Source organism: Pteropus alecto, unplaced genomic scaffold, assembly GCF_000325575.1.
Source record: "Pteropus alecto unplaced genomic scaffold, ASM32557v1 scaffold8, whole genome shotgun sequence".
In the NCBI taxonomy this organism is placed as follows: domain Eukaryota; kingdom Metazoa; phylum Chordata; class Mammalia; order Chiroptera; family Pteropodidae; genus Pteropus; species Pteropus alecto.
In genome coordinates, this window is record NW_006494609.1 from 14,149,947 (window position 1) to 14,161,091 (window position 11,145).

An 11,145-nucleotide genomic window follows, 5' to 3' on the forward strand; every position below is an offset into this window, starting at 1 on the left:
GCCGCGAGTGGAGAGCAGATGACACCACTGAGTGCCAGGCGGTGCCCGAGCCAGCTCTCCCTCCGCTCGGGAAGAGAAGGCCTCCCCGCAAGGGCGGGTGGCAGTGCTGAGCGCCGCTTTAGTGGGCTGGTCCATCTCCGGGGACCTGCTCCGTGGCCAGTCTGTGCTCAGCACTCCGCCCTCAGAACTGTTTCTCCCATACCCATCAGGACAGTCCTGTGGGGACTGTTTTTAGTCCTTACATTATTATGGTTCTTTTGAAATGGTTTGACTAGCAGTAGTGTGATACATGCTGGAAGCGATTTGTTTGGATTTTTTTCCAATTTCTGAAACATCAGTCAAAAGGAAGAAAAGTTCCCATTTATTGAGTACATACAACATGCTAGGAGCTTCCACGGGTGTCTTCCCATTCATGCTTCACAGTAGTCTCGGCAGGTTGCTAGTGTAGTCAGCTCCTGTTTCACAGTCAAGGACCCTGAAGCCACCTTGCGGACGTGTCCCCCGGGGTTCAGGGAAGGACGAAGCTGGGTTCGGACGTGCGTCGGCGTCTTTGTGAGGTTCCCCCTGTGCCGCACGCCACGCGGGTGTGTCTCAGTTAACCCTCACGACAGCTTCACGACGTAGGTACGGACAAGGACGCTGAGGCTGTGCGAGGTGACGTGCCCGGTCAGGGTGAGTGGACCGTTCGTTGTCTGGGGTTTGCAGCTCGTTGACTCCAGCACGGGCGGCTTCACCCTCTACGGGGGGTGAGGTCTTCGTAATCCTGTTCGAATAAGTATTAAACACACGTAATGTGTTTTCCCCCCAGATCGGCCGTGGATTTGGAACATTCCCTACGTCAAAGCCCCAGATACACACGGGAACATGTGGGTTCCATCGTGAGAGCCCGAAGCCCGGTGAAGCCGCCGTGCTGAGACCGCGAGCCCCAAACGGGGGGCGTTCTTGTCCGAACGGGGTGTTCACGTCCCTGAGTTTCGTCTGCGCCCCTGGGGAGCGCTTCGTCGGGGTCGCTCTTTTGAACATGGATATTGGTTACAATTGTTACCATTTCTCACCGATCCCCCCCCCCCAAATTTTTTTAAGATGTATTTTCTTAATTCCCTTGGCTGCGCTGTGCTTTGGGATGAGGACTATTAAACTTCACGATGTCGAAAGAATGCAGAGCCATGAAACGCTCCTCACAGCGACGCGGAATCTCATGGTGGCGCCGGCCCTTCGGGATTGAAGGCTGACTGTGCGCTGCGCTCCATCGCGCCCCGTGCTCTTCGTTCAGCTGACACTTGTCAGAGGAAGAGTGTGACCGTTCGCTTCCTCGCCCAGCCTTCCCTCAGCTTGCCGAGCGTGTCTCGGGGGTCGCCGGACATCAGTCTGCCGATTCCTGGCGCCTGGCGCTGAGGCTGCTGTGGCCGCGGGTCAGAGCGGTGAGTCACGTGGCCCCTCGGCCCCGCAGCTGCACGTGGCTTCCCGTCCGCCCCGCACCCGTGCTGGCCGCCTCACTGCTCGCGCTGGGTCTCACCGGACCGAGCCACCTGCCGCTTCCTTCACCCGTTCCCCAGGCTGCGTGGGCGTCTCTCCCATCCCCACAGATTTCCAGAAAAGACAGCTCAGAGAATCAGACAAAAGCACACAAGTATTACAGTCGGAAGAAATCCCGAAGGGTGACACAGTTTGGCACCTTCAATTCACAAGGGAGGATGAGGCCCAGAAAGGTTCAGGGTGTCGCCCAGGCCACACGGCTGGCTGGGGCCAGAGCTGTGAGTGTCCTTCTACCCGTGTCCTTCATTCGGAGGGACCCAGCCCTCCCGAGGCCATTTAGGCCCTCTTTGTTTTCTTTCGCATGGAGTCGATCTCCAGTTTGTCACCAGCCTCTTCATCTTACAGCTTAGAAGAACCGAACGTTAATTTGGAAAGAGTTTTTTAAAATTGTTTTTCAGACTGTTCCTCGGAGGCCTAGACTTTTCAAATTAAGAACTCAGAGGGGTGGGGATGCTATGACAGGAAGAGGCTGGGAAGACCCAGCGGAGGGCCCCCTCCCTCCCACCGCGGAGCCTCTGCTTCTCCTACTGTATGTACATGCTGAGATTCTGTTTGGGATACTAGCTGGGGTTTTTTTGTTTTTATTTTTTGGTTTTTGTTTTTTTAGTGCTCTGCTTTTAAAAAAGTTGGGAAGCCACTGAATTAGTTTAACCAGTTCATTCCACAGTTTACAAAACAAAGGCTTAAGCCTTTTCTGACCCTGCCTTCTACTTCTTAAAACATTCAAACCCTGCATCCGATGAGCCCAGAGACAACGGGCGGGCACCCTGGGCTGGCAAGAGAGACCAGTGTAGCAGTGGGGACAGCCCAGGGCAGGTACAGCCTGAGCTGGGTGTCCAAAGGACTGTGGCAGAGGACCTAAGATTCTCACTAGCATGGTAGTCCCATCCTGGGTAGGGGCAGCAGGGGCAAAGTCACCATGGCTACAAGCAGTCAGCTTGCTCTGGAGCAGGACCCAGAAAACCTGGGCTGCTGAAGGCCCAGCCAGTCAAGGCAGCAATGGCAGACGGACAGCTGGTAGTCATGGCTGATACCATGCGAGGTCTCACAGGTATGTCGTTCATCTGACCCACATGACTGCAAAGGGACTTAGAGCTGAGAGCTGGAGTCAGGATGCCAGCGTTTGAATCCCAGCTCTGCTACTTACTGGCTGTGCAACCTAGACCAGGTTACTTAAATTCTCTGTGCCTTGGTCTCCTCAACTGTAAAATGGCCGGGGAGGGGGACAGGTGTAGTAATACGCACTGCAGAGGGTTATTGAGTGTCCAGTGAATGACTACATGAAAGTGCTTAGTCGGGCCTGCTCAGAGAACTGTACGGCGATTGGTACTGTAGCTGTTACAGTTAATTCATTAGGATTATCTTCATTTTCCCGATCAGGAAACCTGGACCCGAACAAGGTGCTTGTCCAAGGTCATACTTCTAGAAAGTGCATCTGCCAGTATTTGAACCCAGGTCTGGCAGCGTCCAGAATCTGTTCTGTACTGCCAGGTGGCCCTAGCTCCCAGGCAGTGTGGTAGACGGGATCTGAGGAGGTGGACCATGTCCCCCAGTCTGTTGTAGACAGATGCTTTTATACGATACGTCAGCCTTCTATGAAATAACATTCATAAGGTCCCACCATGAGCGACGGAGCCAAGTCTTGTTTCTCTGGGTTCTTCTGTAGAAGCTGTACAGTTTTCCTTAGTGGAAATTGTTAATACTACATGACTTCAAATGAATATGGTTTGTGCATCAGATTCAGTATGCTTAAAATAAGGATCTTAGGTTTGATTTTGTCACTTTTTTTCCACATGAAATTAAAAATTCACTTTCTAAGGAAATATCTCATATTATTTCATCCATTATGAAACCATTTTGGATGACCTAGGTGTTCATTTGATTCAGATCTTAGGACATTTGAATTTTTCCCTCATTACTAAAGAAGTAAGAGCCGTAACCCCCTCCTCGAGAATACTTGCTTTTGACTGCTGAATACCTCAAAGAAAAGGCTAGATATTCTTTATTACATTTATAAAATGTAGCAATCGTATTAATGGAGAAATGATATAATGACAAAGTCTGATGACAAAAGTCCATCAAGAATTCAATGACTAGCAGAAATAAAATAGCTTAGCTATTGTATAGGATTAAATCTAAAAGTCTATTGATCATGTGCCAACTACATATTATACATAGGTAAGATCCCATAATGATAAAATCTTTGACAAGTTTTCCAAGTTTAGTAGCCCACTTACTCCAAGCAATATCAAGGACCAACAAAGGAGTACTACAAATAAAACTACAATTTTTTACTACATTTCTATTAACTAATAAATATGTCTTAAGTAGCCTTGCTTATAATAGTATCGACACACAAAAACAAAAGATGAGGCAGATCAGATAAGGGGTTGTGTGCAGCTCTCTGTCCTTGGGAAACACCAGCAACACATACAGCCAGGACATAACGTGGAATCTGGTGACCACCTCCGAGCACATGCTCTGTTCCAGGTACTGTTCTGTGTATTTTGTGTGTGTTAATTGATTTAATCTTCATACTACTAACCCAAGGAAGGAGGTACTATTATCTCTCTTTTACAGATGGGAAAACTCAGATATTGGCCCAATGTCACACAGCTGGCAAGTGGCAGAGCTGGGATTTGAACCCATGCAGCAAGTGTGGCGGATGTTCCCAAGCCCCAGCCAAGGAGGAGGCCTTGTGTATAAAATATGTAACTGTAGCTACAAAACCAGTGCCTTTTAACCACTATAACAGCAAGTCATGGCGTGACAGAACCAACTAGTGGCACACAAAAACCAACCACTCTGCATGGCATTAGCATGCGAGACCGAGCCACTGAATTACTAAAGCCAGAACCTGAGAGTGGAGCAGCTTCCTTTCCAATGAGAACCTTGAGGGCTGAGCACTTTGCCATGTTAAGTATGTTCTAGTAAATTCTCTGAAACCTGGTGTTTCCATGGACTCCCTAGATGTAAAGCACAGAGCAGAAGGATCAGCCCTAGTGTCAGGAGAGGTGACACAGGAGATGCTGGAGAGGGGGAAGGCAAGAGGCTGCCCAGGAAATGGGGTGCTGGGATATGAAATGGGGAGCGAGCAAATATGGGGCCATAGCATCGCAAGTCTGGGTATGATCTGTAGTCCATATCTAGCAAGTCCGTCTCAAAGCAGAATCCAATGGCCATGTAGAAATGATATTTATTCCCCACCAGCAGCTCCACTGGACCTGCAGTCTGGCCAGTGTTAATCAGTCTGAGGCACTTGGCTCAGTTTTCTGTTACCTCTGCAGGAAGGTTTTCAGAGAGCCCCATTCCACTTTATTAAGAACTGGAAGGCATCTGGACCAGTTAGTTTAATGAACGTGAATAAGGGGAAGCACGGAAGGGAATGGCAAAGGAGAAATTGCATCCATAGGGAATTTATTATGGGTTATGATCGCAGGTAACTATACACATCATTACACCATGGGGCAGGTGATAGTAACCTCATTTTATAGAGGGGAAAAATAAGGTTCAGGGTCACACAACTAATATATATCGCTTTCTGGCCCTGAGGACACAGATGATGCCACTATATGCTCTGGGTGGCTCTTTGCTCATAGGTTCTTTAGAAATTAACATCGTGGTAGCTGAATGCTGATTCTGGGGGTGGGGGTGTGTGTGCGTATGTTTCAGATAATTGACATTACTAAAATACAAAAGCCTGTAGATATATATTATTCAATCGTATTTTATCAATATTTTTATGGAAGAATATATCCAGATGCTTTTATAGTTACAGAAACCAGATTAATTAGGCTTAAGCAATGAAAGAGACGTTAACGTTAAGTCCAGCAAATGCTGGAGCCGGAGGATCGCAATGTACCTGGGCTGATCTCCAAGTCTCAGCTCTGCTTTCTGGAATACAGACGTCATTCCCAAGCAAGCCCTGTCCACCTGGAGGCTGAAATTCCCTGCCACACCAATCCCCGGCATCAGGGTCCCGTATTACTTCCAGCTTGTCATTCCAGAGAAAAAATACTTTTTTCCCAGTAGCTCCGGCAAGTCCCTCGATGCACCTGATTGTCCAGCTTGAGCCACATGTCCATCCCTGATGCAAGCAGTCGAGATCACGGGACAGCCCCTCGTCAGGAGGGGCCGGGTGCGGAATCTCCAAAGACAAGTGGGAAAACGCCTGAGGTTCATTCTGCAGCAAGAAGCATCTCTAGGTAAACTCTCAATACTGTGCCACATCCTTCAATAATGTGTACAGGCATGCAGATTTTATTTAAAAGCAAAAGAAAACCAAGGACATTTCAAAATCCAAGTTTCACGAAAAGCTCCATAAGTAAGTGAACCCTTGTACTCTGTTCTGGAAAAGAGACTTCAAACTGTGGGTCACAACCCTTCAGTGAATCATGAAATAAATTTAGGGGGTCGTGACCAGCACTTTTAAATGAAATATAGAAAATGTCTGTGTGTAACACAAAGTGAGGTCATTTTTGTTTCAATTTATATGAGCGTGTTCAGGGTTACAGTATGAAATGTATGCCTTCCCAGGTTTGCTAGTTCAGCTACCCTAAATGAAGACAAGTGGTCACTTGGGTAACTGCTAGAGATTTGACTAAAGCCGGAGAGGTGACTCAGCTCCAAGGGACTCGGGACTCAGAGCTGTCAAGTCCCAGATCTGTGCCCTCCGCACTGAGACCTCAGGCAAGTCATTTGATGCTTCTGAGTCTTCATTTTCTCCCCTGTTAAGTGAGGCTACTACTTATCCTTCCTGTCTCAATGGCTTGATGTAAGAATCAAACGAAATGGTGCTCATGAGCACTGGGAAGCACTACATAATTGTACATTGCAATGATTCTTATTCTAGGTAAATGAAAGTGCCTGGAGCTGGTGGTCTCTCTCCGCGGCACTTAGAGAATTCAAGTGTAGAAGATAAACCCCATGCCTTTGGAAAAGTGAGCGTTTTCTCACAAGTTTGGCTTCCACACTACTAACTGCAGGTTCTTTTCAGAAGACGGGGGTAGATTTACGAGTCCTGGCTGCAGCACAGTGGCCTCAACTCCACAGGAAGGGGCTGTGTTCACAGGGACGTCTTCAGCTTGGGCCCAGTCTCTGAAACGCCCTGAACGACTGCACAGCTGACCTGCATGCCTCCCACCCCGGAAGTACTGGATCCATGCTGCCTGCCGCTTCCAGGAGAGAGGGGGTCCTCATGGTGGTTGAGTGGGACTGGGGAGTCCGTGTTCATGTGAACCCCAGGGGTGAGTGGACACTTCACCCCTGGAAGGAAGTCCATTTTACAAATGAAGAAACGGGCTCCAAGAGGCATGCGAAACCTACCGCATGTTGCGTTCTTCTTGAAGATCATGAGAGCAAGCACCTGCTCCCAGAACTCCTCTGATACCGTAACGGGCTCAGGAAACGAGCATCTTTATTGTGCTTGGACTAGCAGAATCTGGACCATGGGGTCTCAATGAGCCACTTAACATCATTCTAGAAACAACTTTAAAACACTTCTGAAGAGCCCAGCCCAAGCTTTGGTCCCACACACTCCACGTGTCCATTCCTTTCTCCTCTGGCACTCGAAGACACACTTGGCAGTGGCTAGTCTCTCCCCCGGTCTCTAATTCCTGTTCTTGGAGCCGTACCCTGGCTCTTGACCAAAGCAGAACTGGGAAGCCTTAAAAATAAGGCACGGGGAGAGGGGACTGGCTGCATGAAGGAACTTTTGGGGCGATGGTAATATTCCTATCATGATTGTGGCATTGGTTACTTTTTATGAAACTCTTTGAATTATAGTCACCAAATTGGTAACTTTTATTATATGTAAATTATATTAAGTCCTCACTTAACGCCGTTAATAGGTTCTGGGACTTAAAGCAAAACGATGTATAACAAAAGCAATTTTATCATAGGTTAATTGATAAAAACAGGAGTAAAGTTCCTGTGGCATCTCATTAACATTCAAACAAAATGGTGTTATTTGAGGATCTGCTGTATATATTGCTCAATAAAGCTGATTTTTTTTAAATGTATGGTTTGAATATGTACATTCACTGTATGTAAATTCTACATCCAAAGAAAACTAACTTGTTGAACTGTAATGATATACATACTGAAGGATCTCGGGACATGTGTATTGATGTCTGCAGTTTATTTTGAAATGCATTAAAATAAGGTGTATTAATGGGTGGTTAGGTACATGATAAAGCAAACAGGAAAATTTAAGTGTACCAACAAGACTGCCACTGTAGAATTCTTTTAACTTTAGCATACGTTTGAAATTTTCATTGTAAAATGCTGTGGGGAAAACCAAGTAACACAGGTTTCTGGCAGTGCCGAATAGTTCCTACTGAACCAGCTCGTTCACAAATCAAACATATAAGCTCTGGGAAACAAAGTCTTTAAAATCCAGCTGCTTAAAGGTACTGAAAGTGACCAAAAGCAAGCAGAAACTGGAAGGGAGTCAGTATATGAAGAAAGGCACCACAGAGGGGCAGTTTCCTATTTACCACTTTAGGCCTGAGATCACGTCTCAGTCTGCACCAAGCAAAGCAGGTAAACCTCCTGTGGAAAATCTGCAGTCTTACTGGCTTGACCATCCAGAGTACAGGGTTTGAAGTGACCACAGCCTTTGAGAGTGGAGAAGGGAATAACAACAGAGCCAGAGAGTGGATTCTCAAATTCTGTATGTAAACTCTACTCAAATCTCTGGCTGACCGCTGAATCATGCATGCACAGAACGGAACTAAAATTTGAGCTACTTCCTACTACAGGGAGACAGTTTTGCTGTTGAGTTCAGCCAAGTGGACTACCCGTTTAAAAATAATTATTTTCATTGGAACATAACAATCCAGAGTTTCTATATTATAAATTATACATCAATTATAATGTCTAGAATGTAACCCAAAATTACTCAATATACAAATAATAAAAACAGCTTATTCTCAAAAGAAAAGCAAAGGAGAGTAATTTTTAAGTCTAGCTCCACAAAAGCCCATCCACTCAGCAAAATCAGTACCATGGCCATAACTTTTAGTCACTGGGACATCTGTGGGCTGACTCACGCCATCTGCCCGCTTCTGGAGTACACAGACTCACACTATGAGGAGAAATACATGAAGGGGGGATACTCCCGACTATGACAGAAGCCGGTGGCTGAGTGAAAAATTCAAGCTGGTGCTGGACTTTTCCAGTCTGCCCTACTTAATTGTTGGGGCTCACAGGCTCACCCAGAGCAATGCCATCCTTCGCTACATTGCTCATAGGCACAACCTATGTGGGGAGAGGGAAGAGAAGATTCACATGGACATTTTGGAGAACAAAGTTCTGAACATCCAAATGTCCCTGGTCAGGATCTGCTATAGCCCTGACTCAGAAACCGAAGCCTGAGTCCTTGAAGGCGTGGCCTGAAAAGATGAAGCTGCTTCAGGTTCTGGGGAAGAGGTCTTGGTCTGCAGGGGACACGCTCACTTATGTGGATTTCTTGGCTTATGACATCCTAGACCTACGCCATATATTTGAACCCAAATGCCTGGACACATTCACAGACCTGAAGGACTTTGTGGTCCACTTCGAGGGACCGAAGAAGATCCCTGCCTCCGTGCAGTCCAGCCGCTTCCTCCCGGGTCCTCTGTTTCTAAAGACTGCAGTGTGGGGCAACAACTAGGTCCTTGGACAGCCATGATTTTGGAGCAAGAAGTACTACAAGCCCCGGAGAACACATGGGGCTCCCTGTACCTCTAGAACCTGCTGTCTTTTTTCTTCTTTTCACTCGCTTCTCCCCCAGATGCCTTACTGGCCCCCTTACTGTCCTCCCAACACTTTTCCATCTGGGCCCTGTAAAGCTCAGTTGCCCGCTTTTCTTCAGTGGTGTCCCTACCTCCACCCACATTAACCCTCTTGCAATGAAGCCAACCAGACCAACCTTCCTTTCAGTGGTTGCTCTGCTCTGAGGAATCTGACCGGACCCCTGGCCTGTAGGGCTCAGCCCTAAGCTCCCAGCACTGCCCCGAAGACCAGCATTGGCCTGGCGTGCAGGCCCCACTTCCACATCACAGTCCTTGCCCGGTCCTCCCTGATACCAAGTAAAGCCGTAATCATGCCTGCTTATTTTTCTTTCCCTCTTGGACACTGGACTCAGGACTGTGTTGGGTGTCGGAGTGTCCATTTTCTCTTGTCTGTAGAGGCTGGGTAATCATAGTGGTGCTGGTAGTGCTGGTGTGTGTGATTGGTGGCAGGGAAGGGGGCAGGTAGGATTATAACGTTTCTTGTTCATTTCTATCTCTACTTCATGTACCTTGTGCCTCAGCCTGGGGTCTCTAGAGAAGAGGGGGCCTTCTGTGCCTGGGTCCCTCCTTAATTCAGCATTCATGGAATGCCTCCTGTGAGCTTGTAGTACTCTGTCATGGTCCAGGAGGCTCTCAGGTGATAGGGAAGTGGGTAGAGCAGTCCACTGATAGTGTGGGATCCTGGCAGACTACCTTCTGTCATCTTCTGTTGGAACCATTTTCTGCTATAGATGCCCTTCCTCTGTGCTTCTTACAATATATCTCAATAAACACATTCCACTGTAAGAAAAAAAGAAAAGAAAAAGAAAAATCATTTTCTGCTATAGATGCCCTTCCTCTGTGCTGCTTACAATATATCTCAATAAACACATTCCACTGAAAGAAAAAAAAAAAGGCAAAGCAAGGGAAACCACCCCCAGGAATTTCTAGTCAAAGATTTTAAAGCAGTCATTAAAATTACGTTCAGGGGTATAAAAAAGATTTTCATAGTGAATAAAAAGACAGTGAACCTCAGCAGATTAATGGAAATTATTTTTAAAGAACGAAATGGAATTTTTAGAACTGGAACGTACAATAAACTCACTAGATGAGCTTAATAGAATGGAGATTACAGAGGGGTCAGAGAGCTTGTAGACAGGTCAGGAGAAATTATCCAATCTGAAGAACAAAAAGAAAACATTGAAAATAAATTGGGGGGTTGGGAAGCCTAGAGACATGTGGGATAATATCAAAAAGTTTAACTTACATGTAATTGGAATCCTAGGAGATGAGAACATATGGTGCAGAGGAAACATTTGAGGAAATAATAGCTAAAAATTTTCCTAAATTTGGTGACAAATTTACAGATTCAAGAAGTTCAGTGAATAAGCAGCAGGATTAATACAAAGAAAATGCCGAGGTGCATCACAGTCAAACTACTAACGACCGAACTGCAAGAGAAAATCTTAAAAGCAGCTGGAGGAAGCTGGGAGCAGTGATCCCAGTGGCTGCTGACCTCTCCTCAGGAACATGGGACGCCGGAAGGCAGAACAGCAACATCGTCAGTGTGCTGGGAGAAAAAGTCACCTCAGTGAAAACATTCTTCACAAATAAGGATGAAACAACCACATTTTCAGATAAAAGAAAACTGAGAATTTGCAGATCTGCACTACAAGAAATGCCGAAGGAAATTCTTCAAGCTGAAGGGAGTATACCAGAGAAAAACTCGTTATTCAGCAAGGAAGGAAAACCACTGGAAACAGCAGATGTCTGCGTAAACATAAAAGACTACGTTTTTTTCTCTTTAAGAATATATATTACTGTTTAAGAAGGAAAAAAAAAATTGTATTGTGCA

General features: G+C 46.4%; 1 protein-coding gene and 1 pseudogene across 8 annotated transcripts in view; both read left to right on the forward strand.

Moving 5' to 3' along the window:
* The window catches only part of TDP1 (tyrosyl-DNA phosphodiesterase 1), a 74,458-nt gene extending 66,902 nt beyond the window's left edge, over positions 1-7,556 (forward strand). For 2 of the 8 annotated variants that reach the window (XM_015599711.2, XM_015599710.2), the window contains exon 15: positions 809-3,359. In XM_015599711.2, coding sequence (XP_015455197.1) covers positions 809-1,225 — 417 coding nt within the window. In that variant the 3' untranslated portion in view covers positions 1,226-3,359. Of the gene's footprint in view, positions 1-808 lie in introns of all 8 variants that reach the window. The other 6 variants (XR_001518114.2, XR_001518119.2, XR_001518117.2 and 3 more) reach the window with 6 other exon arrangements.
* A 128-nt stretch (positions 7,557-7,684) lies between these two features.
* LOC102897085 lies at positions 7,685-9,352 on the forward strand (annotated as a pseudogene).
* The last annotated feature ends 1,793 nt before the right edge of the window (positions 9,353-11,145 follow it).